General features: G+C 43.4%; 1 protein-coding gene across 2 annotated transcripts in view; it reads right to left on the bottom strand.

Annotated features, from left to right (window-relative positions):
* The window catches only part of CDH13 (cadherin 13), a 1,113,397-nt gene that overhangs the window by 323,147 nt on the left and 770,693 nt on the right, over positions 1–19,557 (bottom strand). For both annotated transcript variants that reach the window (XM_074370357.1, XM_010967669.3), the window contains exon 6: positions 12,878–13,022. In XM_074370357.1, the coding sequence (XP_074226458.1) occupies positions 12,878–13,022 (145 nt within the window). The remainder of the gene's footprint in view (positions 1–12,877; positions 13,023–19,557) is intronic.

Genomic DNA, 19,557 nt, shown 5'->3' on the forward strand with positions numbered 1-19,557 from the left:
TAACTTTCTTCTGCTACTTCATCTCTCACTATTCTCCTGCTTGCTTTTTCTGCTTTTAAGGGCTCATATGATTATTTGGATCCACCTGGATAATCCAGGATAATCTCCCTACGTTAAAGTCAGCTGATTAGTAGCCTTTATTACATTGCAAAATTTTCTGTGTCATGTTACATGACCATAGCGGTAAGACCTGCATGTAGGGATCATGCAGGCCAGAATTCTGCCTACAACATTGTGATAGTGAATTTCATGTCAACTTGACAGAACAATGGGGTGCCCAGTCATTTCAACAAACATTGTTCTGGGTGTGTCTGTTAGGGTGTTTCTGGACAAGATTAACATATGAATCAGTAGACTAAGTAAAGCAGATTGCCTTCCACAAAATGGGTGGGCTTCTTCCAATCAACTGAAAACCTGAGTAGAACAGAAAGGCTGAGTCAGAATGGACTTCTCCTGTCTGACTGCTTTGATCTGGGACATTGGTCTTGGACTTCAACTGAAACACTGGTTCTTCTTGGATCTCAAGCCTGCTGGCCTTTGGTCTGGAATTATACAATTGTCTCTATTGGGACTCCAGCTTGCTGACTGCAGATCTGGGGACGTGTAAGCTTCCATTAATGTGTAAGCCAATTCCTTATTTTATCTATCTGTCTGTCTGTTTGTCTGTCTATCTATCTATCATCTCCTATTGGTTCTGTTTCTCTGGGGAACCCTGACTAATACAAGCATGCATAAAATAAAGTCCAAAGTTACCTTTTGACTTTCTTTGGTCCCTAGAGTAACCAAGCTAACTGCAGTTTTGGCCCGTTTTTCCAATGGATCAATGGTGAAAACCACCACGGGTTTAAAGTCACCTTTTCCGTCTTAAATAAAACTTTTCATTTAGATGGTCTGTTTTGTGCTGATGAATTTAGATGGTATAAGGAAAGACATGGAGGGAAGTTGTGAGAGTCTTGTAAGTGGCCTGCCCACTAAGTTTCAGGTGCTTATCTGTAAATGAGAATTCCTTTATCTGTTTTTGGGAGATTATGCAAGGCTGAAATGAAGGGATATGTATGAAACTCACAGCTGCATATCCTGCATATTATAGTTACAGCAAAGCTGGGCGTTCAGTAGTAAGTAGGAGAGTGAGGGAGAGACTGCCTCGAAGGCCAAAACACATTAGAGCCATTGGCAGAAAATACATCTGTCACTTTTCATTTGGGTTTAGTATGTCTAGCTTCAGGATCCTGGATGGTCAATTTCCTACCAAGGACCCGGCCAAAAGTTTGGTCTTCATGAAAAGAGGTGAGGTGATTCTCCAAAACAAATGAAACAGCAAAATTCCCAGTTAATATTTATATAACATTGAAATAATTCAACAGTTTTTATTTTTTGAGTTGCAGCTCTGTGAAGGAGGCTAGCTACATCCAAAGGGGTGAACGATCAAGAATCAGGAAGCATCAGTGATGTGGTCCCTACACCCAGGCTACTCACAAGCTTCTCTCCCTCCACTGCTGGTCCTGACACGCCTGAGGTCAGATGTCTACCTGGCACTCTGCAACCCTCTCTAGGTTCATTGTCTTGCTCTCAGACCATCTTACATTCAACCTGGGTCTCAGACCACTCCTCTGTGGAGGGGAGCACACCTTCTCAGGTGTCTCATGATGATTCAGTTCAGTACCAAGAGCTCCCTTTCCAAAATATCTACCTTCTCCTGAACGCCAAGCTCACAGAACTTCCTGCTCATAACAGATGCTCTGGTGCTGCATCATCTTAGAGACTGACATGACCATTAGATCTGAAGTCTCTGAGAACTTGAACCAGAGAGAAACCAGTCTGACTTTGTTCCTTTCCTTGACTTAACCAGGAAATCTTTTGAGTCAGGCCTTCCCCTCCAAAGAATTCTCCAACTCATAATAAAATCTTGGAAGATGCTGGGTTCTCTTGCATTTTAACCTTTTAAAAGTTAAATAAGCCCCTTGATCTTTTGGGTACTGGGACCAGTCACTGGCTAATCCCAAATCTGCTCCCAAGCCTCTCATCCCTAGCCTGCCATGTGCACACAAATGCACGCGCGTGTGTGCGCACACACACACACACACACACACACACGTATACCTTTACACAAACACATAAATAAATTCTGCCTTGTAGATGGTTCTCCCTGCAACTAGGGGTAACCAAACAGTTCTACTCAGGGTAGTGGTTAATCACAGACCACTGAGGGCTTGTGGTAAAGACTGCATTCCTAATGAGAAGCATAGACATTGTTTATTTTCTATTCTTTCTTTTTCCTTGAACACAGGTGTGATGTTTAGCACTGTGACAAGACTTGAAGCCACAAGAGCAAGGCCAAAGACTCACAGAGATGCTGACTGTCAGATCACTGAAGCACAAGCAGCAGCCGCCCACCTCTCTAGCTTCAGGAAATAGGAGACAAATCAAGCTGAGACATTTAAGCCATTTTAATTGCTATTTTGTTACCTGCAGCTGAAAGCGTTCCTGATTGAGGTTTTACTAGCTGAACTGAATGGCTGCATCCCTGGTTACAGTTTTTCTGGCTCTAGAAATTTTTCTCCTGGCAGTATTTGTCCTTGTGTCATGTAGCCTGACCTTCCCCTTTAAGTTGCAATTAGGACCAGGCAGAGCTGGACTGTTTCACACTATAAGGAAAAACCCCTGTGAACAGTCATGACCTAGAGCAGCTTCTTAGCCTGAAAACTCTCAGTTGAAACTGCACTGCAGTCTTCGTTATTTGCCCGTTGCATCCCCATAAGCAATAAAATAAACATTTCTTATTCAGATGCACAGCCTTGGCTAGGGAGCGGCACCGAGTGCTTACATCGGAGACCACTGAATAAGGGTAAAGAAGTCTTACTGTGGAGGACAAGCAGGCATTCTAAGAAGTAATTATCCCACACTGAGACAGAGGAAATGCAGTCTCCTGGAGGGAAGGTGGGATTAAAGGTCACACAGAGCCAGACTCACAGTTTCTCCTCTGACTATCTGTGCCAACGTCTCTGAGCTTATGTTTCTTCATCTGAAACATGGAGATAATAACACTCAGCATCATTGGGAAGATGAAATGGAATGATGAATTTCAAAGTATCCAACCCAATGTCTCTCCCCTACGAGGCAAGCCGTGATGGCTTGTTGAAGGAGCCGAGATGTCCGATATGGCACCTAATTGCCAAGGGCAAAGGGAGAGGGGAAAGGATGGAGGATGCCTGGATGTCTTTCATTTACACACCCTGCTGAAATATGTCAGGAAGGACCATAGTATAGTTGTTTTCAAATCTTTCATGACGTCTCATCCACCCGATGATGACAATGGCATGGCAGAAATGTGCTCAGGGTGGCAAAAGTAAAGGTCTCAGATTACTTCATGACTAGAAGGGTACTGGCGGAAATTTATGCAGGGGTATCTAACTTGAGCCACCGATCTGTTTCTAAAAATTCGACATTTTAATGGGAACTGGATTTTTTAAAAAGAATTTTTGGGATACTTGGTAAACAATCTTCTTAGAAAACACTTCTTAGTAGTTCTGTGACTTCACGGATAGGAATCTTTATTGATGGGAATTCTTTAGGATGAAAGAAACACAAAAGCAGATGACAAATAGATGTGGTATAAAAGAACTCCAAATGGAGGGACCATTTCTTGAGAGGTCACTATTACTGAACTCTGCCCAAAACTTACATATTTATCTCATTTAATTCTCATAATGAAACTGCAGGATAAGTAGAGAACAGGTATACTTTATGTGATGGACATATTCTCAAGTATCTCGACTAATTGAAAATGTGCATAATTCAAGACTCATCTTGACAAAGAATGGTATGTATTCATCTATATCAGCTAAAGCGGCATCATCCGTAGCAAGAGCAGATTTATTTAAGAATAAACCCTGTCTTTGGCAATAAAAGGGAATGAAGTACTGATACCTGGTACATATGACACAGATGAACGTTCTGCTGCATGAGAGCTGCCCGTCACAACATGCCACATATTGTGTAATTCCATTTAAACTAAATGTCCAGAGTAGACAAATCTATAGAGGCAGAAAGTAGATTTGTGGTTTCCTAGGGCTGGTGAGTTTGGAGGGATGGAAATGGGAAATGACTTCTCATGGATACAGGGCTTCCTTTGGGGATAATGGGAATGTCCCAAAATGGATGGTGGTAATAATTGCACAAGTCTGTCAATACACTAAAAACCAACGAATCACACATTTTAAATGGGTGAATCAGTGCATTGTATGGCATGTGAACTTACTTCATTAAAGTTTATGTTAAACCCTGCCAGCCACTTTGAAAATTCTGTGATTCCTGGCAAATGCTTGCAATTTGGGAGATTGCATTGTGTCTAAATTTGTGCACAAATGAGACTTTGTTAATATTTTCATATTGCAGCATTTCCATTTGTCTAATTCAAATGCATACAAAATTCTGCCATAGTGCCTGATCATCAATTCAGAATGAGGAAATAAAGGCTTGGATTCACACAGCTGATAAGAGAGGAAGCCAGGATTGAAATTCAGCATTGCTGGTTGGAAGAGCTCATTCCTCCCCCACAAGATGCTAGATGACAGCCTTTGACCCTCTGGAACCTATCACCATTGGGGAAAAAAGTGGTGAGTAGCTGCTAACATTGATGGCACAAGTAGCATTTTGTCAGGCCAAGTGCTCAAAGCTCGATACCCACTTTCTTACTGAACCTCACAGCTACCCTTTGGGGGCATGTTCAAACCCTAACCCTAACCCTAACCCGTCATCCCCATTCTGCAGAGGAGTTACCCAAAGCTCAGAGAGGTAAGACATGTTCAAGGTCCCGCAATTTGTAGTGCACACATAACCGGAGACCCAGTCTTTTGGACTCAACCCTTGTGCTGTGTTCTTGTCAGAATGCATCGATCTCTCTGATGAACTGACAAGAACATCCTCCTGATGCATTTTCCAATTGACTCACTGGCAAGAAAAAAATTAATATTCTCTGAAAACCTTCTAGAGCCCCTTAACATGCCCTGTTCCTTTCCCCCTCCCTCACTAGTCCTTGAGACGTGGTCAGGTCGTCAGCCTGTTGGCATAATTGACAGCCACGTGATGACGTGCATTATTGGAGTAAATTCAGCACTGGACTGTGGTCTGAAATTACTGGAATGGAATGGAATCAAAACCATCAAGCTAAGATAGTTGCCCTCATAAGGCAATAAGTATGTTCTTAATCTAATAAAAATATCTTATGACAAACAGACCTTAGAATGCTTTCTGGAAAGAACTCTAAGATAATGAAGGAGATGAAGGCCATTTTTGTTCCAATAAAGGCTCAATTTTCTGATTACCATAAAAAAGTGGTGGCATGGATGCATACAGAGGAGTAAGTGGGTCTGAATGTCTTGAGCAGCACAGCATATTAGTTAAAAAGCATGACTTGGAGTCACACAGTCTGGCTTATAATTCTTACCAGTTGAGTGACACTGCCTCGGTCAGTTGTTATTAGATTTGGTAACAAACACAGAGAAACCAAGGTACCAGTAAGTTAAATAAGATGGAATCTCCTTATTGTCTTACGTAAAATAATTCTGGAGTGCAGTCCAGGGCCAGCATGACATTCCACAGGCAATGGAATCCATCCAATATCTTTCCATTTTTGCACACCTTCATAGGACACTGTTTCCATTCTCAAAACCACTTTACAAAGCACAGTGGCTGCACAAGTTCTAGCCATTATATCCTCATTCCAGGTAGCAATAAGAAATAGGTGGCAGGAGGAGGACAAAAGGGCACTCTTCCCAGCTGACTTGGCTCCCAACTCATCCCAGAAGCCCAACACAACACTCTGTGTACAGCTCGCTGGCTGGTACTTCGTCACACGGCTGCATCTAGCTGCAAGGGAGGCTGGACAATAGAGCTGTTAGATATATGCACTGCCCCTGCAGTAGACTGGGGTCCATTACAAAAAGAGACAAGAATAGATACTGAGGAAGAGATCTCTGCTCCCCTGGAAAAATTATTTCCTAACTTTATGGTTCAATGTCCTCACTGGAGACGTGGAGATGATCACTGCATCTACTTCTTAGGGCTCCTGTGGTGAGTCAGAGGAATCCCTTAGCATAGGCCCCAGCACCAGCTCCTGCTCAGAAGGTGCTCACTGTAAACTTTAGTGACATGCTCACTGACCGTCCTCAGAGGAGTAGGTTCTTGCCATCTCTCATCCCCGAGCTCCCCAAGCTTACCACAAAGAGGTACTGACACTCTGTGGCATCTCCCCTCCAGACTTTAGATTTGGGCTTCATAACCAATATTCTTCATTTTCTCCATTGAGGCCAGGGTTTCTTAACTTGGGCACTATTGACATCCTTCAGCCAAATAATCCCGTGTTGTGGGGGCCATCCTCTGTATTGTAAGATGTGTAGCAGAAGCCCTGGTTGCTACCCACTAGATGCCAGCTGCACACTCCTCTCCCCTAGTTTGCCCCCGAAGAGGGGGGCAAATCATCCTCAGCAGGACCACTGATCTGTAATGTCTGAACTCAGAGAACATGATTTCTTTGACAGCAGCAGCATGAGTCTCTTGGGTTATGTTTTCATTGCATGGATCAATATTTCAAGTTAAACCACATCAAACATGCCTTTTGAAATTAAGGGAAATTCACCCTGACATTTTTTAATGATGCATCACACACAAAAAGAACCCAATTAACTTAATTTTGTGTATCTAGGTTACGATTCAAGTCATCACCTCAAACCCTGGATCATGACTTTGGTTCCAGCCAAGGAGCATGGAACCTGCTTAGTAAGAGAGAGGGTGAAGTTGCAGAAGTGGGAAGAGAAGCGGAGGACAGACAGCAAACAGCTCATGAGTCTGGTTTCGGTGGCCAAGGGAACAGACCCTGAGGTCCTCCATCATTCTGAAAAGAGAGCACCTCTGAAGATACAGAGGTCAACCACAGAAACGTGAGCTCCGGCCTGCCCTCCTCACAAAGCGGGTATCCCTGTTATCCTGTTAGCAGCCTGTTATTAACCATGAACATAGCAGATAAAAACTATGACACATTAAAAACAACAACAACAACAACAACAACAACAACAACAACAACAACAACAAACAGAGCAAGAAGAAAACATGTAAAATTCCCCAAACCAAACTTTTAAGAAGTCTTTGAAAAGAGACAGACTTCTGAATAATAAAATAGCTTTGGGTACTATGATTGGTTTTGTTTTTTTTTTTTTTAAAGGCAGCCATCATTAAAGTAAGAAAGCTGTAAGTCTATTAAAATTTTTTCTTTGATACTGGAAAACTCAATTCATGACCTATATTTTAGAGAACATATACTTGAAACAGATTTTATATGCCCTCTGCCCACTGAACTTAGAATGTTGAATCTCTTCCATTTACTTAAGAAGGGAGGTGGCTCTATACATAAATTACTCAGGGCTTCTTTTAGTACACAGTTCATATATTAAGGTGAAGTGATTCCAAGGTATTTGTAGAGATGGATGAAGCAGCCGCTCTCGATTCTGCCCTCAAAAGGGACGGGATTCTTAGTGGCGCGGTGCCGCAGTATAAGCTGGTTTATCAGGCTCTCTGCTGATTATAAATCTGTTTTCACTGATGTTTGTGGACTGTCTTGATTGATGGCCTAGCTGCCTTATGAATCTCGAAGAGTTCTCCTTGAGCGGTTCCCAGATGACCACCAGGGGGGAGGGTCTGGTTCTGCTGGCGAAGTCTGTCGCCTGTCACTCTGGGCTGCAGGGTTACCTGACGAGTCAGGTTGTGATCAAAGGAGTAAGGACAGTTGGTAGTTTCACTTCCTGCTTCTCTCCTTCCCTCTCTCTCTCACCTAGGTGACACACACACACACACACACACACACTCACATGCATGCACGCTCATATGCATGCAAATAGGGAAGGGCTCCCTAGACTACGGGGTGGGGGGCAGCTCTGAATGGATCTTAGTATTTTCATGGGTAAAGTGGTAAAAGGATCGCAGGTGCTGTAGACGGAGAGGAAATGAAAGGGTACAGGTGTTTGACTGAATCTGAATCACAGCATCATCACCCACCAACTGTGTGGCTTTGGGGGAAGAACCTAACCTCCCTGAGCTTCTGTTTTCACAATTGTAAAAGAATTGGAAGGATTTCATTAAAAAATAGGCATAGAATCTAGACCAGTATCCAGTACTAGAAAAAATATATGGGCGGTTATCACGGTTCCAGTCCCCAGGGCAGAAGCTGCCTTTCTCCCGCAGTCCTAGTAAGATGCTCCTGTGGGCTCCTGCCTTTCTCTGAGCAGCACTGACGGATCAGGATGTTTGTCTGCTGCCTTTCTCACTCATCTGTGAACTCCACGGAGTTGGGGTCTGTGCTAGTTTTACTAGCATCTCCACTCCAGTCCCATGTTTACTGAGCATCAGCCTATCTGGTACCCAAAATGCACTCCAGAGATGTCTGTTAAAGGATAAATTAAATTTCCAATAAAGACAACGTTGATTTAAAAATCAAATAAAAAGGGAAGTTTATTATGATTCATACTTTCTGCCACTTGGGACCACTTGTTCATTGAATGGAATTTATTGAGTGGCTACCGTGTGCCTGGAACTCTGCTAAATGCTGACAACCGATGACAAAAGGACAGTCTGGTTCTCTGGCCTCAAGCTTATGCCGTAAAAAGAAAATCAAAGGCAAAACCAAGTTCATACTTGAGGAAAATTTATCAACCTATTAAGGTTTACAGTATTACCATAATTCCAGATAGCTGGCATAGGTTACAATAATCCAGCACCATAAAACGGGTCAGTATTAAGTATTCCCCTATTGGTCATGGGCTCGCCACAGAAACTTTATGTGACCTCCTCTCGTCACCTCCACGGTTACCACCCCATCCAGGCCACGGTCCTCTTGCACCTGAAATGCTGAAATAGCCCTGGATGTCCTACTTCTGTGCTCCACAGGGTAGCACAAGTCATCTTTTAATAGTAAAATCAGATTTTTACCACTTTCCTGTTTAAAACCACCCAAGGGCTTTCTACTAAATTGAAAATGTAATCAAAACGTATGGAGCTCTAACCCAGGGGTCTGCAAACTTTTCCTGTAAAGGGCCAGGTAAAGAATGTATATATATATATTTTTCATATATATATATGTCTATACACATAGACATATAGATGTGTGTTTTTAATATATTTAAAAACGCTTGGAGCCCTGGTGTGTGTGTCCTTCAGGAACTACGAGGGTCCCAGCCCTCTACCTAACCCTGCACATAAGATCTTGGCATGCACTGGGCATTCAGAAAACACTAGACTCACCCAGAGCTCTGATTGGCTCTGAGGAGCAGCTAGGACCTGGGCTCGGGTCCCATAAATCAATGCCTTGTGACTCCACAAAAGAACAGTCCATAATCTGCAAAGTTCAAAGACTACTATTTTCTGTTGATCTTCCTTCATCTAGTAATGATTCCCCAAAACAACACCCTGGAGTTTAGTGCTGAGCAGCTAGAAATGGTCTCCTGTCTGCACAGACAGATAAATCTGGGTGACCTTCCTCCGTGATGGATTGGTGCTGATGGCATCCGGGTACACTGCGACACGAAAATGATGCCTGGTTGGTTGGGAGATGGATGTTCCTTCACTCAAAGTGTATTTCTTTTTGCCTTACCTTCCCCAAAGGGGATGCAGCCAGAATAATAAGAATAATTGCAGCTTCAACAATACTTTGGCGCATCTTAAACATTTCATATGTTCCAAACACTGAGTGAAGCACATTGTCTCATCTTATCATTGTGTACAGTTCTCTAGGGTGGGTACTACTCTACCCACCCCATCTACCCCATCTACAGATGAGGCGACTGAGGCTTCTAGAAGGTTCTGTCACCTGCCGGCGGTCTCACCTTGTTAAGGAGCTAAGCGGAGCAGTAACCCCAGCTCTAGGCTCCAGTGCTATGCACAGGACCGGCTACTTAATTCTCGGGGCTTAGCGCAAAATGAAAATGCAAGGACTTTGTTGAACAGTTATTAACAATTTTAAGGTGGTGGCAGTGGAGCAGTAAACCAAGCGTGGAGCCCTTCGGAGTGTGGGGCTGGCGCTGGTTCTGCGAATTCAGAAGAAAGTGATGTGAGCGATGACAAGGGCCCTGGCGTTTAACACCATTTAACCCTAGAGGCTGAGCAACAGCTCACGTTAAATGAAAAGCGACTATTTGGTCAGAGGAGCTGGTCATTTTCTGTCAGGAACTAAACTGCACAAATATTTCCCTTCAGCTGGGCCTGCAGAGAGTCCTTGTGAGAGAAGGTGGCCAAGGCCAGCACAGTGCCCAGGAAAGAGCCTGTGCCTCGAGGCCAGACGTGGACAGCGGTGCCAGCCCATCCCCGAGCTGGGTGACTTTGGGCAGGTTCCCGGACCTCTGTGAAGTTCAGTCCTCTCATCTGCATGACGGGAAGGTGGGATCCACCCCTGAGGGTGGGAAATGGTAGAGTGGAGGAAACGACACCAAGTATAGAAACCTCTGGGCGCATGGCAAGTGCCCACCCACACGTGAAATCGTCCAATGGCTGTTTTCACCACGCAGTTTGTGGGTCAGTAGAAACAGCACGTGATCTGAAGGTTGATAATGCAGGTTGAGTCCTGAGCATTGTCCCTCAACTATTATTTGTGTGAACTTGGCAAAGCCGATGAACTCTTTTTGGGGTTAGCAACCCCCTCTGTGAAATGGATGCAACACGTAGGATTCCACAAGCCACAAATGAGCAGGACATTGTGGAAATGGAAGAGGCCATCATTTCTCTAGCTGGTCAAGGTTTGCTGTTATGACTTATAAGTGGCATCAGCCAGGGAAGGGGATTGGAAAAGGGGTACCACCTTCCTTCCCAGATTCCCACTGTCCCCATGGATGCTTGGGGGACCACCTGCCTGAGCTTTCTCACAAGGCACTAAGTAGTCTAAGTGCTTTTTCCTCTAGTTTTCCACAACATTTCTACATTCCTGACCCCAAATTTGACTGACTCCGTTTCAATTTCTGCTTTATAGTCCAACCCAGAGGGTGCCCAAAAGGAAAACAATGATTCAGGCCAAATTCTGCACAGCTGGAAGAAACCACTCCATACAGACATCTGAGTCTTTATGTATTTTTATAGGATAATACCAATCATAAATAGAAGTTTGAGGGGGTTTATGTTTTCCTGGATATGCATCCACCCTGACCAAATTGCTCCGTGCTTTCAGAAATTCAATGAGCATAAAGGATTCCATTTTTCTCTGAAAATACGACATATATATAAAGCAATAAAATCAAAATTCTTTCTGAAACTTTAAAGAAGAATGAAGTGGAGAAAAATTGGACACTGTCTAATCATACACATACATAATATACAAGGACGTGCAGTCTCACAGCCGCCTCGGGTGTAACCATTGTCATTTACATTTAGAACACTTTTCCGGACCATCCTGAATTCCACTCACTCACATACAGGTCCCGGGTACCACAGATGGAAACTGGGAATCATTTTTCTGCTCTGCTCCAATTCCAGCCTCTTTAATAGCTTTTCCCATCGGTTCTCCTAACTTGTTTGGCTCATCAGCTTAAGATTTCTGTAAACATCAAACCCAAATTCCAAGGTGTGTTCCACTGGAAGCTGTCTCTCCATCCAAATCAGCCTAACTAAGCGGCACCACAGGGAAGGTCTGCCCCGAAGTGGTCCGACCCACCTCCTCTTGCTGGCTTTCTGCCCCTCCAGGCCGCTAACCCCACTGCCCTCTCCTTTATGCAGAATGCATTCAAATCCCAGAAGGGAGAGGGTTGCTCCTGCCCCTGGGGATCTCTGTGATGAGGCGCACAGAAGCCCCACTCCTTCAGGCAGAAGGGAGGTTTTAGGCACCTTGCATACAATTATGCACCTGGTCAGCTAGGTGGGTTGCCATGACAACGCTTCCAGAGCCTCACATACCTACATGTTATTGATACATTCCATCAACTTATCAAAGAGGGTAAAAGAACCAGCCAAAGCAGCCCCTGAGCTTCCATCTCCTGTCCCAACGGAGGAATGACTCTTTTGCTGACAACTGGTCATAATCTAGATGCAGCAACACTGATACCCTTAATACAGCTTGCTTTCACCAAACGCAAAGCTTCAAATCAAAGTCCAGCCTTACAAGAGGAATTCTTCTACTTTGCCCTTTCCTGTCTAAGCATTATACTCAGGAGTGACTTCTGCCGCTGGCCATGGAATGCTTTAATTAGTATCTGTGGGCCAAAAAAGGGCACTCTAAATTCTAAAACCTCCCCTGATAAAAAGGTTAAATGTGGGGAAAAGATAGCAGGAGCTCCACAGTAACCTGGAGTGATTTCCATAACAGTAGGTACCCGTATTGCCAGAGAGAGAAAGAAAATGTCTTGCCTTTGGCCCTTTGATTGAAGACAAAAGATTTCCCCATGCACGTCTTCTAAGGAGAGAGAGAAAAAAGTCCTACCCATTGTCCCAAAATGGTTCTTATTAAAAGGCAATTATTAAAAGAAATAACAAGGGAGCTTGCTGTGGGGAATCTTAATTCTCTTCAAAGTCCCACTGTACCACCACGTCCAGCCTTGAGCCCTCACAAGGGTGAGCTAGATATTTACATGGTGTCCAACATCAACCCTACATCGGAGTCTCAGATGTCAGTTATCCTTGAAGGATCACCTCTGAACACAAAGGAAGATATTCTCATCGTTTGCAACACCCCATTCATGTTCAGAGCTGCAGCTTTTCAGCTCTTGCTTCTATCCAGGGAAATAACATGTCACCGTCGATGCATACCACCAATAAGTTAGTGTGGCGATAAAACCAACTCTAGAATCCCCCAAGATCACAGTATGCCACTTCCCACGCATTATGCTAATAGCAAGCCAACTTAACATACCTGTAGGTGATCCTTCCATGACATGGCCGATGTAGGGGCCTTCCCGAAAGATTGGTCTGTTGTCATTCTGATCAATCACGATGACTTCCAGAGGGACAGGCCCCTCCAGAGTTTTGCCGTTGACATCAATGGTCTCCACGAATAGCTATTGGAGCAAAGAGATTGGGAGAGAAAGAAGGCATTAGTTCATTATGAAAATTGGAGTCAGGTTCTCTGAAGAAAGTAGGTTATATCAGCAATTTTATGAGTCCTTGGCAATGTTCACAGTTAGGTCTCAATGGATGGTCGCCAGGACTAGAATAGAAACTAAATGTTACAGAATAAAAGACAAAGATCAGTTCGTGTTAGGTCCCCCGTGGGAAATTTACAATTAATTCATCAAATCTGCAAAGGAAATAAAAAAAGAAAGGAAAGAAAGAAAACACTAGCCATCAGTCATAGCTGAGAAAATGTGTTTCCACTGTTTCTGTTTTTCCAACATCATTATGCTTAAAAGGAATGTTATGCTAATAAAAATAATTAACTAAGCAGTTATGAACAGAGTAAATTAAGAAATAACCAAGTGTTTATGGTAATGTTTAGGAGAAATTCAGGTCAGTATTTATAGAAAACTTTTCGGAGGCAACGAAGGCGCTTGCAGGGGTCCTGAGTGAGACCTCATGATTCCTTCCCACCAGGCCTTTATAATCCACGGGGGATTTCACAATTCCATGAGACACTTCCGTAAGGAACTACCTTCAGATCTCACGAATGAAGAAAATAGCATAGAAAAACCAGCTTTACTGTTGCTTGGAAACAAGGAATTATGTTATGGCTTTTCCAGTGAACCACAGAGATCTTATTCTCTCAATTCTGTGTTATTCTGCCTTGATTTAACTCAGTGGCAACAGTAATACTTCTTGGATATTAGTGGCGGTCCCTGCATTGGGCGCCAGTTGAGTATTTCAGTCAGGAAAGGTCTCTGTCATTGGAATCCTTGGGAAAGGGTCTCTGAAATTGGAATCCCAGCACGACTTTTCACTAGCTATGTGACCTCTTAATCTCTTAGTTTTATCATCTGTAAAATGGGTTCATAAACACTTATAATTAGGAATATTCACTGTGACCCTAAGGACTACTGGTGAGGAGGCAATGGAAGCAATTAGAGGCTGGGCGGTGCAGTCTGCATTGGGCCCTGTGAAGTCAGTCTCCAGAGTTTACATTGTTAATCACCACAAACGATGTTTCTAAAGTACCTATTGTAATACCTGTCACAAGGCTCAAGGGTATTAGCTGCTAGCATTGTTGCTACTGCTGTTACCATCAACGCCGTTGTCAAAACTAGCCCGAATTAGGAAAATAAAGAGAAACACTTTTGTTATAAATCAGCAGTCTCACTCCCCATGAATGTGGTATAAGCTGATTGCATCCTTTGGAAAGTAGCATGGCAAACTTCAACAAATCTATGAATGACTAACACACTGCTCGGTCTGGATACCACTCCTGGGTCTATCTGAGACAGGCGACACTACCCACATGGAGATATTCACCCGAGTGTTATTTCTAATAATGAGATAACACTGGCATCCACTAAACGTCCAGTGGAAAAGGGCTAGTTGTTGAATGAATGGTTTTGTAGCAAGATGCCAGAACACAGCCATTAGATACAATACTTAGTAAACCTTGTTGATCTACTTGGAATATTATGTGAAAATACACAACACAGCAGTTGCATTATGCATGTGTGATGTACACTTTTGGACAGAATTTGAAAGCAAACAAAAATGAAACCAGCAGATTTTTTTTTTCATTTTTAACATTACTTCATCCTTTCACTAGCAAATTCACACACACACACACACACACACACACACACACACACACACACACACTTTGATTTCTGGGGTAGATTAAATAGTCCATGCACATTTTAGCTAAGAAAAAATTCAATAGGCAGAGCCTTAGAACATCTGCACTCTAAGGAGAGCTACACAAGTGAACTTTTGTACTTTTCTGTTCATTTTTAAAGCCGCTATGAGAATCCTGCTAAACAAAGGAAATGAAAAGCAAGCTTTGGGAGCAATTTCATGTAATAATCAAGGTCTGGCCTTTTGTCCTCCCAAAATAGCCAAGGACTTGACTTTATTACAACCAAAACCTAGTCCAAAGACAACATGTGTTGGATCTGAATCCTAAGCTTCCACATCCTACAAGACTTGGCTAGTCTCATAAGCAACAAGCAGGACAGAGGGACGGAGTTCACATTTGCCAAATGTGCAAATATGTTGGAACTGGACGGGGCAGACTCTAGGTCCATCTTAACATAATGGAAAGACAGAGAGACACGAAGGAGATACAAGCGATGAGGATGAATGCCAAGTGTTGGGCTGAATCTCATAAAACCAACTGTAAAGGGAGTCAACTTGACAGCGTTTTCTGTTACACCACTACCCAGACTTTGATTCCTGGATTTTGTATTGGAAAACAGCATTGTTAGAAACCAAGACCTTCGGAACAGTGTTTATAAACAGCAAAGTGCTCTTAGGGGCATATATTAATTTGAAGTTAATTGAACAAAAATTCACGGAGGACTTACTATATGTCAGTCCCTACAATGGGCACCGGATAACCAGCAGGTAAGAAAAAGGACATTCTGGGATGAAGAGACAGCTGGTAGGCAAGGTAAACTATATGCATAAAGTCATTTCAGTTAGAGGTGAGGGATGTAAAGGGATGAAACAGGTTGATACATTAAAGCTGTGCTGTTCAGTGCAGCCAGTAGCTAAATGTAGCTATTTAAATTTAAAGATAAATAAAATAAAAAATGCAGTTCATCAGTTGCACGAGGCACATTCAAGAGCTCAAGAACCACATGTACCTAGTGGCTATCATATTGGACAAGGCATCTCTAGAATATTCCTATTATTGCAGAGTTTTATTGGATAGTGTGGGGTTACATTATGATTGAGAGAGCATGTATGTGAGTGTTGGTGGGAGGGGGTACCTATTTCGATAAAATAGTTGAGAAGGCCTTACTGCTGCGGGAATATTTCAGCTGAGACTTGAAGAATGCCAAAGAAGCTAGCCATGCAAAAGTTCTAGAAAAGAAGTTCTGGAAAAAGAGTTCTAGACAGCAGAAATGGCGATGCCAAGGCCCCAAGGTTGGCACTGCATGACGGTATTGGTACAGATGAAGTAAGGGGGCAGCACCCCCTTCCAGGAGACTGAGCTTTATCCTGCTGTAACATTCTTTGCAAAAAATAACTTGGCCAAAGTGAGAAGACTTTTTTTTCTGTGAATTCCTGGGTAGGCAGAGATGAGGAAGGGAAACGTACATCACGCTTGTTCTTTACAAAGGAAAACATAATAGACCGAATAAAATAAGGAACAAGAAACACTAACATTTTTCTAGGTAGTCCATATAATTTTCAAAAGGCATATTAAAAATGTGGGTGAAAACTAAGCATGTGGATAGGCATGAAGAAGTTGTTAGTAAATACAGCCTTATCATCCCGATCACTTACTATAAAGAAATCTGACACCTCCAGTGAATTTTCCTAACTGCTCTCACATGAAGGTCAGACCCGCAGACAGCAAATGCCAAACTTGTTAAAGTGGGGCTCTTAAATTTCAGAGGGTACCTCCAGTATCAGAGAATTAATGTTCAGTGATGTTCTTACCTCCCTTCCACCTTCCTAATGGAAATACCTAAAACACACAAACCCTTAGTCTGAAAAGATGGACAATGTTTATTTCCTTTGAGTTACAAGATAACATTCCAGAGGCTGTGTTTGGAGCTTGGGAAACAAAACAAACTGGAATGCATTCAAAGGGAGAAATTCTAATGTCTGTTCCTTATATTTGAAGTGAGATGCCACTTAGCAGAAACCTACTGGGAGAAAAACAAATAGGTTGCCACTGGCCCAAAACAATGAAATAATTTCTCAAAGGAGGTGGAGATCACCCAGCCTCTCACCACCTATTTCTACACCACCTTCTCAGACGCGAAGACTTCTATTCTTAGCTTCAGTGACTGATTTTCTTGGAATAAGGGTGGGGGGGGTGACATATAAAAAGGTCCACTGTGGAACTAGAAAGAGAGACGTTCAACAAATTATAACAAGAAACAGTTGCCCAAGGTTCCTGGACAAGGTAGTGTCCAATGCTTCCTCCATAGCAGGGAGCCTGAACTCTGAAATCACACATTTGACCAGCCTCTGTGTTGTGTGTTCCAGTATCTGCTATTCAAAGTGCAGTCACGAGACCAGCAGCATCGGCATTCCTTGGGAGCTGGCTAGAAATGCAGAGTCTCGGGTCCTGCTCAAAACCAGGCAGCCCCACCTTTCAGCCCATTACTAGGGGATTCAGGAGCACATCACTGTTGGTGTGATGCTGATGTGATGGGGCTCAGGGATTGAGGTGGAAACTCAAGAGTTTTGTAGAGGCTGGGAATGGCATTTCCAGGTTCAGATTTGTGAAAATAACTTCTAAACAGAAGGCAGAATGGATGTTTTCTGTGGAACTGTGGAAGGAGGCTTTGTATATGCATACACACACGTGCACACATACCCATATGTACACAAACATACATCACACACACAAGGGCGCAAACACATTGTATACACAAGTCACACACAAATATGGAGACACACAAACATGTATGTAACATACAAACACATGGACACACTTAGACACACAGACACATACAGATACAAAACACAAGTAATCATACACACACATTTTCTATAAAAATCATTTTTTCAACCTTCTAACCTTCAATTTTGTATATTGAACACTTACAGCATATTTTGTCTGACCACCTTCTATAAAGCTGTCAGGCAGGAGGGAGAAGAGAACTGTTCACTAAATGAAAAGTGAAAAGTTGCAGAAACAAAGTAAAAGAAAGATGCTGGAGGCAGGAAACCTGGTGGGGAAGGGTGCACGACAGGCCGGGGCACTGAATTGCCTTGGCGGTAGTGGTGTGATTTTTGGACCCCAACACTGCATCTCCTCTCTTGAGATGGAATATGCCAGGAGGAGTAACTAATTAAGCTTTACCGTTAATGGCACTCAAGGTCATCTAGGGAACTTGTGAGTGTAGGTCCGTTAGGAATTTGTGTTTAAACCAGCCCCTCCAGAGATTCTGGTGTTAGCGGGTCCAGCCCACACTTTGGGAAGCTTAGCCCATCACAGAGGGGAGATGGAGAAACCATCCTGATTTGGTGGTGGAGGCGGGAGGAGCGAGCACTGCCAGGGGCAGGAGGCACACCTCTGAAGGCTGCGTGGAGGACTCTGAGGACTTGTGGAGAGAGCACTGGACCTGGAGTCAGCAGACTCGATACCCAGTCCTCCTGATGTGCCGAGCCTGGGCTCTGGGCTGGCACGTACTTCTTCATCTGAGTTTCTGTGTTACTAATGAGAGCCTGCCACGGCGACCTCAGGGGATTTTGGTGCAGCAGAGGGAAAGATGATGTGTGAATATGTCTGACACAAAGTGGGTGCTGAATTTTAACCCAACTCTTGCTGCCCTGTTTTCAAAGGGCAGCTTCATTCAGACTTTGCTAGAGGAGGCAGAACTATTTCACATTTACATAATTCAGTCAAAATATTCTAAAATGTCACTATTGGAGGCAAGGATTTTTGAGCAACAAGAAAGTATAATAAACACAGTCACATGCAAATCCTTTTGCTCTAAACTTTGCCCAGAGGGTGGTCCTTCTTCCTGGGGATCAAAGCAGAAACTCAGAAGCCATCCTGTTCCTCAAATGAATCCTTGTCTCCCATTCCCAGTCACTTCATGAACAAGTCCTGTCTACCCTGCTATACTCCTGAATCTCTCTTAAATCCACCCTCTTCTCTCCAAATCCATCATCAGCTCCAGAGATCGGCTTCTGTCACTTCTCACCTGGGCCACTGCAACAGGGACCTGATGGATGTCCCTGCAATCTTCAAGATCTGCGACAATCCATCCCCTAAAGGGTTTTGTGATGGTTAATTTTATGTGTCAATTTGACTGGCCATGAGGTTGCCCAGATGAAACGTTATTTCTGGGTGTGTCTGGGTGAGATTAATATTTGAATCTGTGAACTCAGGAGAGTAGATGGCTCTCCACAGTGTGGATAGATAAAATAAGAGGCTGAGAAAAGAGGGATTTGCCCTTTGTCCTCCTGCCTGACAGCTGAATTGGGGCCTCCATCTTCTCCGCCCTCAGTGGCCTGAAGGCCTGGACTGGAATCTACACCACTGGCCTCCTTTGTTCTCAGGCCTTTGGACGTGGACTGGATTATACCACCAGCTTTCTTGGGTCTTTTGCTTACAGTTGGCAGATCAGCCTCCACAACTGTGAGTCAATTCCTTATAAGAGAATCCTACTGCTTTTGTCTCTGGGGAACACTAACACAGGCTTCCAGGGTGTCTTTTCAAAATTTTTATGTATTGATGTCACTCCAGATTGGACACCTCGCAATCGTTTCTCATCCTTCTTAGGACTGGCAGCACATTCCTTTACTTTGACAAATCTTTTTATAATCTGGTCCCAGCCCACTTCTCCAAACTCGTTTCATGTCACAAGACACCTTCTCTGTTCGTCATTATCCAACTCCACCAATCTTTTTTTCAGTTATCCCAACTTATCCCACTCCTTCCTGACACAGGTATCTTCAGGTGCAGCCCTCTTAGCAAGCACAAGCCTCCCATCTGCT

The sequence above is a fragment of the Camelus bactrianus genome, chromosome 9, assembly GCF_048773025.1.
Source record: "Camelus bactrianus isolate YW-2024 breed Bactrian camel chromosome 9, ASM4877302v1, whole genome shotgun sequence".
NCBI lineage: Eukaryota > Metazoa > Chordata > Mammalia > Artiodactyla > Camelidae > Camelus > Camelus bactrianus.